Below are 16,565 nucleotides of genomic sequence, written 5' to 3'. Positions count from 1 at the left end.
ACATACATGTTTCCCTGTCGTTCTCCTTCAACGAGCGTCTTCTTCGTGAGAAGGACCTTGACACATACAGAAGGAGTAAATTCGACAGAAGAATTAGTATCATCGACAAGTTTAGAAACAAAGACAATGTTTTTAATAATGCTAGGAGAATGATAAACATCAGATAAAGGTAATGAGGAATTGAGAAGTGGAAGATAAATATTTCCAACATGGGAGATAGAATGAAAAGCACCATCTCCAATTTTAATACTAAATTTACCACGATAAGGTATGGGTTTCGAAATCTTACCAACATCACCTGTCACATGTGCAGCAGCCCCGGAGTCAATGTACCAAGTCCCTTGTTCAGTTTGTTTGAAGCTTAACTCTGAAAGAGCAGAAATCAGGAGATTCTTCACATTTTCCTTTTCATCACCTTTAGGACCGCCCCCTACGTGTCCTCTAGTAGAAGGCCCGACACCATTAAATTGGCCTCTATTTTGCGGATTATGCCAACAATTTGCTTTAATATGCATCCTTTTATTACACTGAAAACATGTTGGTATATTTCTAGAGTATTGGTTCCCTGGATACGAGTTAGATGACATGTTGGGTGTTGGGTGTGGGAAGTAACCCTTGGTTACCTTTTCCGTATCCACGTCCGCCTCGAAAACCCGCACGTCCTCGCCCTGACGCTATCCCTGTGACAAGTACCTCATGATTATTGGAATTCAGAGCCATCTCCTCACCTCTAATGGTAACCTCATATTGCAGTAGCTTAGCCCGTAGATCTTCAAAACTGAGCAATGAAGGAAGGCATAAAAGAGAGGTGACTAACATGTGGTAGTTAGATCCCAAACCATTCAGTGCCTGTTGAACCTTTTCTTTGTCAGGAATCACGCAACCCACCATGGCTAGTTGATCTGTAATACTCTTGACTTTGTTCATGTACTATGTAACTGATAAGCTCTCTTTCTTCAAGAGCTGAAATTCTCTCTTTAAATGCAAAATCCTAGCTTCTGAAATTTATGAATAAGTCTGAGCCAATAGCTGCCACAACTCTTTGGTTGAACATTCATCTGGAATGGCCACTAGTACCTCTTGGGAAAACGTAGATGTAATGTAAGCCACAACCGCTTGGTCTTTTCTTCTCCATGTTGCAAACTCTGAATTACAAACCAGTTTATTGGAAACCTCCCCTTTATCATCTCGTTCTTCCTGCAGGACAAATTTTGGTGGTGCATGAATCGTTCCATCAAGATATCCAGAGAGATTCAGACTCTTGATAAAAGACAAAATTTGTCGCTTCCAGGTCAAGTAGTTTGAGTTTAATTTCTCAGATATGAGCTGTCCAAGGAAACTGGAAGGAAGGAAAGGAGAATCCATGTGAAAGGTAACAAGGGAACACTCTGACCAGCAGTTAGATATTTTCCAGCAATGTAAGTTTTTTTTTTGCTGCGAAAAAAATATTAAATTGCTGCAAATAGTTAGAAGTAATCAATAAAACAAGACAAGATAATGATTTGAAATTTTTGTTAAAAGGAAACTTTGATTAGGTTTTAGGAGTAACAAACGTGAAGATGAGAGAGGAAAATTCACGTTAAAACAAAGAACTAGGTCAGGTCAGATTACAATGTGGGACGTTGAAATCTTATTCAAATCTGATTCAACGTTCTGAACAAGGAAGAATAATTAGAACAAGGTTTGACTGATACGATAAAATTCGATAAAAGACAAGAGAGATTTAGATTTAAAATAGAAACCCAATCGATTTAACTCTGCTGAAAAAAAAAAAATCGATCCAGATGTAATGTAATATGATTTGGAACGAAAACACTAGATCAGGAACAATCCGATCCAGCGCTAGAGAAGAAAAGAATAACCGAGGTTTGAGGTTTTTTTTTTGCAAGAGAACACGTGACCAGGCTGTTAGGCGTGAACAGATGCAATATTGAGATGCAATATTGAGAGACTGAAAACTTAAAAAAAAAGGGGAAGATGTCTAAGGATTTAAGAAAGAGGGAAGCTTCAACCTGATACGATGAAATAGATTTTTTTTTTTGAAACAACAGAAGAATGAAATCTAATCTGACGAGATCAGATTTAGAATCAAAGGAAGGAAGAAAAGAATCTTAAGAAAGAGGGAAGCTTCAGCCTGATACGATAAAATCGATTTTTTTTTTGGAACAGAAGGATGAAATCTAATATGATGAGATCAGATTTAGAATCAAAGAAAGGAAGAAGAGAATCTCGATTTGGAACTTACTTCTCAACCCGCTTTGATACCATGTGAGGGATAACACACCTTCGTCCAGACTTCATCCACTACAGAGGAGAAAGGGATTTGCAAGAGAGAGAGGCGGCAATGACCGGCACGATTCACTTATGTTGAATCGTGCCCTATATTCAGTATTATATGTGATACAAACTGTATCGGGTCTATTGGTCCAGATCCGATAACATCAAAATGTAAATATAATACAGGAAAACATGTGGGTAGTTTGGGTCTCTAGAACCAGACTCGTACGCTTCATTCTCAATAGTAGTTGGGCATGAGTAGCAATTGGGTTCTTGAGTAGGTAGTTGAGGATCTCCGCTCTTTTTTTTGCCCCAAGGGGCATGTCTACTTCACCATAAAAAGTGAGAAACCATCTACATGCAAAAATCATCCACTTCTCATGTGTAACCAAAGTTGTGAAAATTGTCGGTCCCAATCAGTAGGACTCATGTTTCCTGTTGATTGACAAATCCCTATGAAATTCAAATCGCACCTTCCTCCTGGGGAGGTGCTTTCTTACTTTCTTCCTTATTTTGTTCCTATCAAAAATGTTAAAAATGTTTTCTTCGTAGTGGAGCCTAGTAATTTGACCAAGGTTGTAAGCATCGTGTCGTTACCCGTATCGGTCGGGCCCATAGTAACACCGTATCGTATCGTAAATTTTTAATAAAAGTTTTTAAAAATCCAAAAAATCAAGAATATAAGAAAAAATTAGCAAAAAATCTAAAAAAATCATATCACATCAAACAATGATAAATTATATAAAATACAACCATAAAATCACATGTCAAACATTTATATCTTAATGAGTCACATAAGACATCATCAAACATCAACTAATATAGAATCATAGATAATATTACATGCATATCTCACAAGAACAATGCAAAATATTAAATATCTTGCAATTAAGAACATGCCATAAGACTCATACTTTCATATTATATAAACAAAAACAAAATAACCAAGTTTATGAACAATTAAGTGTTAAATAACCAAGTTTTTTAAAAACATATTACATGATAAAACTTCAATAATCATAATCATCTTCTTTATCATCATTAAATTTGTTCTTCTTCTCCTCCTTCGACATCCACATCGTCTCCAAGATACGTGAGGTCTTCATTATCTACCTCTTGTGCTCCTTCCATGTTAATCCACTGAATATCTTCTTCATTCAAAAGAGTCTTTGCTTCTTCTGTAACCCATTATCTACCTCTTGTAACGAACGTAGACGAGGTCATTGAGCTTTTTATGCTCCAATTTATTTCTTCTTTTGGTATGGATTTGCTCAAAGACACTCTTGTTTCTTTCGCATCAACTTGCACTACATGTTTGGCTAAGAATGTGAATAACAAAAGAACTTAAATTTGAAACATCACTTCCAAACCTGGCCCACCACATCTGAAAAAAAAAATAAGAAAATGAGAAATCAATAAGACAATAACATATATACAATCATACAAAACATCATAACTAAATAACAATTTGAAATTAAAATTGAAATAGACAAAATAAATTACCTAGGCGCATCGTGGCACGGTTTCTCACTACTGTAAGTCTCCCCATATCATATAATGCATTATCACAAGTTTCAATTTTCTTATGAATTTGATATTGAATGCTATAATCAGGATTCAACCTTTCGATGTAATCCAAGTCCTTTGTTAACTTCCCTATCCATTTTAAACATAGGGAATATCTAATTGCAAGATTTAAATAATATGCTATAGCATGAAGAGGTTGATGAAGTTACCCATACCACCTATGATCAATGATGTTCCATATAGGTATGTACAAGTTTTTCTGTACCCTTCAAATTATCTTTAATGACCTTTTTTGCCTTTATAGAGATAACCCATAGTTGGTATGTCTTCATTGTCAACCAATCAAAACACCTTACTAAAGATATAGTTATTCTCAACAAATTCATGCATAAATTCCAAAATTCACTTTTTAATACAATATCTATAATTTCTCAAGGCTTTCTTTTTTGTGCATAGGGACATGAATTTCACTCATCTGATGAAAACATTTTTTTTAGTGCAACTCTATTCTTTACTAGACTTTGCACTGTCAAAAAATTCATAGCAAATCTAGTAATTGTACTACGAATCAACTCAGCACCACCAGTGTACTTTCTCATGAGGTTCAAAATACATGCATGATTGTAAATAAATTTAGTAATTTTTTTGCATAATTCAACTGTCTGATATACCTCATCATTGTTGTCGATGTCATCAAGTATGAGGTCTATGCAATGGACAGCACACGGGGTCCAAAAGAATGACCCAAAATTTTCTGTCAAGTTTTTACCTGTTGTCCTATAATTTGTTGCATTATCAATAATGGATCGTACAATGTTTTGAGATTGAAACTCTTCCACAACATGGTAAAAAACCCTCAATAACGCATCTGCTATCTTGGGTGTATCAGACAAATCAATTGATTCCAAAAACATGTTTCGGTTGTTGTAATAGACAAGACAATTTATCAAGGTCCTTGACTTTCTGTCTATCCACCCATCTACCAGGATGCTATACCCAGTTTCTCTCCATGACTGTTTCATCTCATTATAATATGCCTTCACTTCTTTCACATTAGCATCTAAAACTTTTTCTCTCAAAACATGATATAAAGGCATTTTATATCAAGGCCTGATATTGATTATGACATCTCCCATAACCTGAAAATAAAAAGAATTTGCCACATTGAAAGGAATGCAGGAATCATAGAACCATCTCCCAACCGTGACATCCACCTACTCGACTAAATGTTAAGAAGTCATCGTAGTACGAATGTTGGGTTGCGCCCGAGAGGCAGTCATAGGAAGGAAAAAGCTCCTAATAGAGCCTCTAGCTCTAGCTCTTGGTCCTCTTCTCGACTAACTCTCTCCTCCTCTTCTTCTTTTTGTGCACGCGATGACAGCTGTGACACTACTACTGACATCAACCACACCTTTTTCCTTTGCTGTAGAACCTTCTATTTCTGATCCCATGTTATGGGTTATAGAATCAGAAGTAGGGAGGTCATCTTCGTAATAGACATCCTTCCAGGGCTCTGCATACCCCATTTCTGCCTCATTCATTTCTCTTTCTTATCTTTTTCCTCTTAGATCATCAAGTAATTACTGACATTGTTATTTTACGGCATTCGACAATTTTCTTGACGTGCATACTTGCACATTATGATGTGTCCTGGCTAAATGATGCTTCAACCGAGAGATACCACTAAAAAAAAGAAATTTGGCAATAGTTACACTTGATTTTTAATCGGTTTTCACTCATTACTTGAGTGCCCCATTGCCATGCCGGATTCTCTGATACCATCTTCTTCCAAAAATACTCAATAAAAAGCAAAAAATAGGGATTTTTTTTACCTTAGACCACTTTCTTGAGTGAAAAATAGTAGAAATGCACTCTTAATTGAGAAAATTGCAAAATCCCTCTCCCTTGTTTACGAATCGGCCCCCAAATTGATCTCACGGAACCTAGGGTGCGTGGGTTCCCTTCTAACAACTTTTAGACATACGGAGAACTCGACCCTCAAGAGGCCTTTTAAACCCAAAACAAAAAACCGAGTTTCAGGTCCTTTTTATGTGTGCCACACGCCCTGTATCGTATGATACGACACGATACAAGGGTGTGTCGTACGATACACCCAATACGGGTATGACATCATATTGTAAACCCCAAAAGTAATGATATGTATCGTACGACACGATATGGACAACCTTGCATTTGACTGTTTCTCAAGTAGTATGAAACAAACATCTAAAAATTGGTTTCATATAAACCAATTTTCATATAATTTTAGTATCATACGAAAAGCAAATCATGTGAGAAGAGATTTTCTCTTTCTTACATTTGGTACAAAAAAGCCCCAAAGCGTATTTGGCAAATGTCTCATCTATAAGATCCTTGCAGTTCCTAGAATTGGAGACCTGTCATTTCTTGAACACCCAAATCCCTATGATGCTCAGTAAATAGAGCCTTATGTGCCAAATAGAGATGCTCATAATGAGAACCAATTAGAGCACTATTTTAAGCAAAACTGCTAATTGTTTTATTTATTTCCGTTTTCTCCAAATTGCTAAATATTTCTTGAGATTTTCCTAAGTATAATGATTATTTTACATTCTTTTGGGGAATCACCTTTCCAAGAAGTTGATAAGACCAATTTTAGTGAGTGTGGTTGGTGCTTAAGCAGGGAACAAAAAGGTATGTTATTTCTCCATATAGCTTGTGCTGGAGAACAAACTTTAGTCAAAAATATTAATGTGAAAGATCTTCATAGCATCAAATTAGATAATGTTTGCAGGATATAACATTCTTGTATATCAAAACTTTTAAGCAGATGACTTATGGTGAATGAGTTTTTTTATTATGCATCCAAACTTATGCTGGTGCTTTATCAAGCTTATCACACCATGGAAAACATTGTTCCTTTTGGTAACCCAGGATTTCTCAAGTTTCCAATGTTCACATTTGTGGACATACAATCGTATACATTTATTACTTCGCTAGTCATATACGCTACTATACGTGAACATACAATCATATGCATTCAGTACTTCACACAAAAGCAATATGCAACTGTTGAATCTCAGTCATGCCTGACATAGTATTTTTGTGAAGTTAAAGAGGAAAGATTGTTTATGTAATTAATAGTATTAATTATGTCTAAGTTTGGAGCATTTAAGTTGAAACTCAAAAGTTTAAAAAGCACATAGTGCTCTGCAGGAAAACACTTGTTGAAAATTTTACTGCACGCAGAAGCTTTTCATTGAGATCTCTTATTATTTGTTTAGTACATTTTTTTACTTCAGCGACTCTTGATTCAGAACATTGTTTTGCTTCCATGATGCTAGTTGCTGGCTTGGGTTTTGGAATTCCGGGCTTACAGTTTGGATTTGGAGTTGGTGCTGGATGTGGGATTGGCATAGGCTTTGGTTATGGTGTTGGAAGAGGCATTGCTTATGATGAAAATCGCCGATATACAAATGTGGGGAAGTTCTTTAATTCTCAGGGAGACCTTCTAACTCAGTATGTAATCCAGTTATGCAGATTCTGCATTTTTACTATACTGTATTTTTTATTTTTTATTTTCACTGGAATAAGTTGGAAAATTCCCTACTAATGGTTGTATTCCATTTTTTCCCGGACTGAGTGCTTTTTTTATTCTTCAAGTGATGAAGTTTGCATGTTCTTCACTATGTGCTATGTTGAGATTGATCAAGATATTCATGCTTTTACTGAACTTGCAGTAGTCATCAGCTGTGCTTTTGAAGTAAAAAGGATAGATGGGTTTTGTTTTAGAATAACAGATAAATGCAAGTTATGTCCTACTTAGGAAGACGTTCATGGTATTTTATATTAAATTTTGTTTGTGATTTTTATTTTAGAATAACAGAGGTATTTGTATTATTTTTAGAGTTATCTTTTCCTACTTAGGAAGACATTCATGGTATTTTGAATGCCTTTTTCTTTATGCATCATAAAGCAGTGATGGTATTTTAAATTCTTTTTTCTTTATGCATCATAAGATCTGTGGAAGCACTAGTGTCTATAGTTGTATACAGCAGTACAAGTATAAATGTGTTCAATGGCGTGTTTGTCTTTTTATTTATATATAGAGACATTCTTTTTTTATTTTTCGTCCATTTCTGGGGTAGGGCTAAAAAAAACCAAAAGCCTGAAAACCTCAACTTAGAAAACCATAAAATACACACTCAAATGTGAGGAAAATGAAGTTGGGCATGTTAAAGGGTTAAAAATGAGTAAATGACCCTAATATACCTAAAAATCCAGACAAAACTGGCTGGACTTGTCAAAAACTAAACAAAAATTGCTGATACATATCTGAAACTGGCTTATGGAGCGTATCATATAGTTTTTGCTATTTTTTGGTATTGTATCATAATGTATATGGCTTTTGCTATTTTTTGGTATTGTATCATAATGTATCATAGATACATTATGATACTTAGAAAACTAGGTTTCACCTTTGCAGTTCATTTGGTGAGACAGTTTATGTGAGTGCCTAGATTGGTGCACACCGCAACTGCTATAGTTTATGCTTTGCTTTTGTCCTTTGTCTTTTATGGTACAAATGACTTTACTTAGATTTATGCATTACAGGATCTTATACAGATAGGTGATTCACTACTGAATTCTGCATCCTTTTTAGGGATTCTCTGATCTCTTGGAAGAGCAACAAGTAACACTGAATAACATTGTCTCCTCTTGAACTGTAGTATATAGCTGACTTAAAACTACTGATAAGGTTGTGTGGTTTTGATGATTTCTTGTTGATATGGGGATCAACAATTTCGAACCTACTCCTGTGTATTGTGAGAATAAGTTTGTTGTGCATAGTCCAAAAAGGTGGAATTTCATGAGAGGGAAAAACAAATTGCTATGACTGCTGTTTTGTTTGTCAGAACTACTATTGACCATCTCGTTACCCTATTTTACTTTATGAAACAAATAGTAAATTTGTTTACTGTCTTATCCTTTTCCATACTTCCTCTCTTCTTTCAAAGCTCTCAATGCTTCCTGTTAATAAGTTTGAAGTGGTGTGTGAAGGTATTGGTGTCTATAGTTGTATATATGTATGTGTACAAAATGTGCTCATGGACATGTTTGTTTTTTTATTTTATGTATATAAGTTTTTTCATCTGTTTCTTCTTCCTTTTTCATTCCTATATATCTTTTCAATGGTCTTAATGTTCTTCATGTTGCATTTACGGGTCATGGCTTGTAGGTATATATTAAGCTTTTAATCAGTGATACATGGTTTTCATCTCTCTCCCCTTCCTTTTTTATCCTCAGCTAATAAAATTACTTACTTTTTGGCCCAGAATTTTGCCACTTGAAGAGTTAATTGAACATGGTGGAGTTTTGGTGGTTGTGCTGAAACATGATAGAAGTTAAATATAGTTGTGGCTTTCATTGTTGCATATATGCTAAACACAAGCTTCCTAGGGTCCTAGCCAGCCAGTTTTGTCATTAGGTGCTTGTTTCATTGACAATAAAACAAATGGGAATTTTTCAAAAACACACCTAAAGTTTTGGCAATAATAAAAAACACACCTAAGTTTTAGATATTGTTAAAAACACACCTAAATTTAATCACTGTTAATTAAAGACACATTTCTGTCATTTTAACTTGGGTTAACATTAACCGAACTTGAGTTAACATGATGAAGTTACTGATTTCCCCCCAAACAATGGGATTTTTTCTTGGTTTCTCACACCCATTCTTTCACTTACCCAATCTCCATCATCAAAGACTCAAAGTTATCTTCAGCATGGATTGCCTTTTGCAGGGATGACTCTTCCCCACAAGATTAGTTCAATCTTCCCCATTTTGTCACTAACCATCATACAAATAGGTGTTATTACAAACAGGAAAGCTCTCTCTCTCTCTCTCAAACTTGGGAGGGGAGCAATAGCATTCTGAATCCCCCTTTGCTTGATGAACACCAAACACTTGCTGGAAAAATCTTCGCTCTCACTGCTCTTGGTGTTGGGACTCCCTGATGTCTGTAGCATGAGGATGGGTGTTTTCAGGGAAGGTTCATGCAGGTGCACATCTGCTAGGATTTGAGTCACGGCATTTCTATTTGCTAGGGTTAGCCTGATTCACTCTTGAAAACAATTGCAATGAATGTGTTGGTGGGCAGAAGCTTGGGTCATAAAATTCACTTCTGCACTTGGGGAAGTTTGAACTTCTGTTTTCAAAGCTGCTTGGTAAGGGAAAATTTGCAATTTCAATGCACATTTAACTGAAACCGTGATGGAATTTAACCTTGGGCTGTTTTAGTTAACCAAAAGAAAGTTTAGGTGTAATTTTGACAATTTTAAAAACGTAGGTTCATTTTTTATTATCACTGAAACTTTAGATGCGTTTTTTAAAATTTCCCATGTTTTAACACTTCTGAACACCCTGATTTTCACATCACGGAGTGTCCAAAGACTTTTGGATGCTGTATAAGTGTCCAACATTTACAACATAGTCACCTATATCATTCAAGGTAATTTCTTGGCAAGGGTTTTTCTCGGAGATATTTTCCAAAAGTGATTTTTCTAGGGAAAATCTTGAAAACTTTAAAAATTGGAAAAAAAATATATAGTAAGAAAAAAAAACAAGAATAGTTGGTTTTGTAGTGTTTTTGTTACAAAAAATAAAGAAACAACTAGAAAAGCTTTTAAAATATAAAAACAAAAACAAAAATGATGCTTAAAATATATTAAAAATGTGTTTTTGAATATCTCAGGAATATCTCGGGAAAATATCGCAATATTTTAGAGTATGGTGATGTTTTGAAAATATCGAGAATATCTCTGGAAAATATTGTCTGACCTTGAAATACTGCAAATATCGCGATATTTTCAAAATATCAGTGATATCGGTGACACCGATTTACAAAGATGCTCTTCATAGTTTTAGCTTTAGCCTTTTTATTTTTGAACTGACCATTTATTTTGGCCAATTTTGTTTCAGTTGCAAACAATTTGATGATTTAGATTTCAAATCATACGTTCTGCTTTTATGAGTGATCGAAGAGCACTATGCATTTTATTGACAAAGGACCCATTTTCTTAACACCTTAAAAAGCCATAGTTGTAAGTGTTCTTTACTAAATCTGAACCTGTAGATATATTTATTGTAGTTTACTCTGTAGAAAACATATAGGTATTTTTCATGTTTAATTGTGTTGTTTAGAGAGAGAAAAATGGATTGCTCATATCACACTAAAACTTGATGACAAAATATTCAAGTTTTGTTAAATCAGTAAATAAACAGGAATAAACACATCTATAGGTCAGTTTAAGGAGAAAAACACCTGCAACTATGATTTTTTGCAGGGTACTAACAAATACACACACACACAGTCACACACACTATACTATGTGTATGTGTGCATTAACATCCATGTCATTTAGTGAGTGTTATCAAATTCACTACTTTCTTTTTGCCATGAACAAATTTTGAAAAAATTCCATAATGACTCATTTTGTCAATTCTCACTGTCAAAGGCATTTTTTTAGTTTATTTGTGTAGAATATGCACCAAAAAGATAGCATTTTACTTTTTACAAGTATGGTAGGGGACATGGCCCCCTCCAATTCATCAAGTATTAACCACAAGTTATGCCATTCTTATCTTCACAACATGGCATCCAGTCTGGCAGTCTTGTCTTTTCAGATGAACATTATTGAGAGATAATGTTGATGGATCTGGGTTTTGGACCCATATCCAGAGTCATATTTTCAACGTCATTGTGGAGGTTCAGTGTATTCTTGATTCTTTCCAATGTTGCCCCTTTTGTTATAATTGTGTATTGTATTAGGTATTGGGCAGTTTTGTAATTTTTCATATGTTGCAACTGCTTTCAATATGTAATGGAGAGGTTCACATGATCTCCTCATTGGATTCGTGATTCAGCAGCACACCCCTCTCTCCATTTGTCTTCCTCTATTCCTCGAGATTGCTTTGGACAGTAGAAAGATACCTAAAGTTTATATGGTATCAGATTAGAGATTGACATATCGGGCGTATTGAGGAATCTCTAAGAGATCTTGGGTTTTTCCTGTTTGCTTTCTCTCCAAGTTTCCTCTTCCCTCTCAAAGTTTCATCTTTTCCCTTTGTTTCTTTTCTTTTCTTCTACTTGTCTGATCCTCCTTTTTCAGTGATATTATTTGTTGATTCCAATCGTTTTATTTCCCTTTTGCTGCTGATATTGCTGAAATTGAACTTTGGCTGCATTGTTCCTCTTCTATGTCACACGGACTCGGCTAGGGAGGTGCCGCACCCGAGTCGACACGCCCCGACACGGGTGCGGACACGGGTGCGGCTTCGGACTCGGCCCGGACTCGGTCAACGCCGAGTCGGACTCGGTCAACGAGTCAAGGCCGAGTCCGTCCACATTTTGGACTCGGTCAACTTTGACCGAGTCCAAAAATGTCCATTTTTAAGACAAAAAACAAAAAAAATCATTTTTTATATATCTTTTTTTTATAACCAGACTGTGCAATGCGACTGTGCAACTGCAACTGCACAGTCTGTGTGACTGTGCACAGTCTGCACAGTCTGCACAGTCTGTGTGACTGTGCACAGTCTGTGTGACTGTGCACAGTCTGTGTGACTGTGCACAGTCTGCACAGTCACAGACTGCATTGCACAGACTGTGTGCACAGTCTGTGTGACTGTTTCACAACTTATGTAAAAATATGTATAAAACACGATAAAAGGTAACCCAACCATTTGAGGTAGCTAAATAAATGCTTTTCCAGTTTAAAAAAATACTAGTTTCACAAGTATTAGAAAAGCTAGCTTAAAAACTGCCATAAAGAAATGGGAGTGCCAAATTGAAACTTTCGAAAAAATTAAGGTCATAGTTTTGGCTACTTAATTTACTGCAGACTTGAAGTTTACTATTACAAGTCAATTTAAATTATATCTGAAAAATGATAATATCCTTTTATCTTATATAGTTCTGGCTACTTAATTTTAATTGTTTACTAGAATTATATATATATATATATATATATATATATATATATATATATATATAGCCGAGTCCCCGTGTCCAAAATTTTTGAAATTGCGCCGCACCCGTGTCGCACCCGCACCCATGTGACATAGTTCCTCTTTGATGTCATTATTATATTGAACCGAGTTTCATTCCTCTCTTGTCTTATTCATATCCTTGTTTCTTGTTGTCGTTGCATATCTATTATTTGTCGTAAGCCCCTTTGCTCTAGTTTGATTCTTGTCCTGCTTCATATTGTCTGATTTGTCAGATCTATGATGGATCTTTATTTGTTTGTTTGGGCTCTACTACCATCACATCAGGTCATACATCCTTTAGCATCGATGCATGGATAATGATCAGAAACCTCTGTTGTCTGATCTGGTTTTACTTTTCATGCTTGACAACTGCAAAACCCTGATCTGCAAAAAAAAAGTGCAGAAATCTATGATTGTCTGATCTGGGCATCTTGATAGGTCCATCGTCCTTCCACCAGAGTATATCCTCAAGTAAGATAAGGATGACAAAGGGTTTGTGATCTCATCAGTCCCTATTAGAAATCCAAAGTTTGTTTCGTAGATGAAAAGAGATTAGACTTTGGTTGCGTACATTACTTATACCTTGTCGTAGGAGGTTTTCATTGGAACACTTGATGATTACACAACCTTGTAGTTCTGGACTAAATTAGTTCAGGCATATTCCCAGATACTGAAATCTAGAGTCATGTTCTTGAAGAAGCTTCATACACTCAAGAAAGGTTCCATGTACGTCATGGCGTATCTCAACAAAATAAAAAGTATCACTGATCAACTTGCCATGGTTGGCTATAAGGTATCGGATAAGGATAAGGTTCAATAAGCACTCAACAGTCTCGGTCTAGACTATCATGTCCTTTCTACTACTTTGCAGTATTCATAGTTGCCCCTTACTCACGAGGACCTGAGAGCTAAGCTGATTCATTATGAAATGACTTTCATTGGAGACTTTGATTCTTTTAATGATTCTCAAGAAGTTCTTGTCACTAATGTGTCACAAGGTCGCAAACGTGGAGGATTAATTAGAGGAGGTAGGGGACATGGTGGTGGAAGTAATCAAGAAGACCAGTGGCATTCTTCCCACGCCTAATGTTCCTCCCAACACAGTTGCTCAAGGGTGTCATCCTATTCTCACTTGTTTTGGTTTAAGGATGATCTTAAGTATAATCTTGGGCGAACACGAAAGAAGAATCAAGGGAATAATCAATCTGGGGGTTAGGCTAGTGGACAAAGCAATGGTGAAGGACAGTTGTTCATTGATAAACAGTTATTACTTACTACCCTTGCTAGACTTAATTTGAAGCAGAATGAGCAAGGAGTGTGATACGTTGATTTTGAAGTTGCTAATCACATTACGGGTGTTGAAGGTAGGTTTCTTAAGTTGATTCCTTATCATGGTAAAGATAGTATCATAACTGAAGATGGGACTCGTCATCCCATCACTCATACTGAAAATGCATCTGCCCTTTTGTCAGAGTCTAATTTTTTAAATCTTTCTAATTTGTTTTTCGTTCCAATATCAAGAATAATCTAATTTCAATCTCTAAATTAGTTGATAATACCAACTCATGACATATTTACTCTATCCTTTGTTTATGTTAAGGATCTTTGCACAAAGAAGACGTTCGCTAAAGGCAAAAGATCATGGAATATGTATATATTTAGATAAAATCCTTCATCCAAGTTTGTTGGTTTTGTTTTGAAGCCTAGTTCAGAGTCATTGAGTGTATCTATTTTGTTTAGTGTTTCAAGTCTGGATAAAGCCAATACGTAGCATAGTCGTCTTGCTCATTGCAATCAAGGTTTTATGAAAAAGTTAGTTTCTAATAAGCTTATTTATGAGTCTAGTTTCGATTAAGTTTGATAGTGTCGTTTGTCCTAGTTGTCAAATTTCAATGAGTCATGTACTTTCGTTTAATTTCTGGAATAAAAGAGCTTCAAAACCTTTTGAAATTGTGCACTCTGATGCATGGTTGTACATATTATACGATACATATCGTTACTTTTGTGTTTTGCGATATGCGATACAAGTGTATATCGTATCTGTATCGGGTGTATTGTATGATACATCCATATATCATATTGTATCGTATGATACAGTGTTGACGCACTTAGAAAAGTCTAAAAATTGTCTTTTTTTCATTTTGGGTTTAAAAGGCCTCTTGAGAGTCGAGTTCTCCATATGTCTAGAGTTTGTTAGAAGGGAACTCACACACCTTAGATTCTGTGAGATCGAATTGGGTGCCAATTTGTGCGCTAGAGAGAGGGATTTTGTGATTTTATCAAGAGTGCATTTTCATCATTTGTTCACTCAAGGAAGTGGGTTAAGGTACAAAATCTCTATTATTTGCTTCTTATTGAGTGTTTTTGGAGAAATGTGTGTTTGGTGCTTCTTATTTTTTGCTTTTTATTGAGTTTTTTAATTGGTTTTGTTTTATTTTAGATCCTTCGATGTTGTCTTCATGTTCATGTCATTTTTTGCTTTTTATTGAGTTTTTTAATTAGTTTTATTTTATTTTAGATCCTTCGATGGCGTCTTCATGTTCATGTCATATTAGAGATGATCCTACATGGCAATATTGCAAAAGCATTGATGATGTACCACAATTAGGGTTACCATTGAATTTGAGATGTTTGTTTTGTGGTGTTATTAGAGGTGGGCTGCATAGATTTATGCAACATATTGCAGGTCAAGATCAAAATGTACATTCATGTGATTTTTCATCTATTCCTACTGTAGCGACTAGAAGGAGGAACACGAGAACCGAGAGAGAGAGAGAGAGAGAGAGAGAGAGAGAGAGAGAGAGAGAGAGAGAGAGAGAGAGAGAGAGAGAGAGGAGAACTCGTTCTTCTTTGATTGGGGCTAATCTCTATGTTAAATAGAGAGAGGCCAATATAAAAAATTACATACAAGTCCCTTATTAAACAAGAAATATCAAATAACCTACTTTTAAGAAAACTTAAACTTAAGACCTCTTAATCTCAACACCCCCCTCAAGCTGGAGCATAGATATCAATCATGCTCAACTTGTCACAGCATTTTGAGAAATTTGGTCTAGCAAGAGGCTTTGTAAACATATCTACAACTTGGTCCTCCGACTTTAGATATTTGGTAGTGATATGACCAGCTTGAACCATATCTCTTACATAGTGGCAATCAACCTCAATATGCTTTGTCCTCTCATGAAAGACAAAATTGTTCGCTATATATGTGGCAGCCTTGTTATCACACATCATGGTCATAGGAGAAGAAACCTTCACCTGAAGATCATTTAGAACAGTACGAGCCCACATTAATTCAGTAGTTGTTTGGGCCATAGCCCTATATTCTGATTCTGTACTTGACCTAGCAACCACATTTTGCTTCTTACTTCTCCATGAAATTAGGTTATCTCCCAAAAACACACAGAATCCTGTGGTAGATTTTCTATCCACTACAGATCCTGCATAGTCACCATCAGAGTAAGCCACTATCTCCCGAGTTTCACCTTTCTTGAATAATAACCCTTTTCTAGGAGAATATTTTAAATACCTGAGAATCATTATAGCTGCATTCCAGTGTACCTCAGTTGGTTTGTCCATAAATTGGCTAACTTTGCTTACTGCTAAAGCAATATCAGGCCTGATCACAGTTACATATAGTAGCTTCCCTACTAGTGAGCGATAGCTTTTGCTATCAACCGGTTTCGACCTTTCTTCAAACAATTGAACTTTATGGTCCATGGGAATATTT

At 35.7% G+C, this 16,565-nt stretch overlaps 1 protein-coding gene across 1 annotated transcript in view; it reads left to right on the top strand.

Annotated features, from left to right (window-relative positions):
• The window catches only part of LOC149848433 (uncharacterized), a 49,669-nt gene that overhangs the window by 14,053 nt on the left and 19,051 nt on the right, over positions 1–16,565 (top strand). The window contains exon 2 of the mRNA XM_089995403.1: positions 7,128–7,302. Coding sequence (XP_089851529.1) covers positions 7,128–7,302 — 175 coding nt within the window. The remainder of the gene's footprint in view (positions 1–7,127; positions 7,303–16,565) is intronic.

This window comes from Nuphar pumila, chromosome 1 (genome assembly GCF_984573655.1).
Source record: "Nuphar pumila chromosome 1, dmNupPumi1.hap1.1, whole genome shotgun sequence".
NCBI lineage: Eukaryota > Viridiplantae > Streptophyta > Magnoliopsida > Nymphaeales > Nymphaeaceae > Nuphar > Nuphar pumila.
This window is presented reverse-complemented; position numbering and strand designations above follow the sequence as displayed.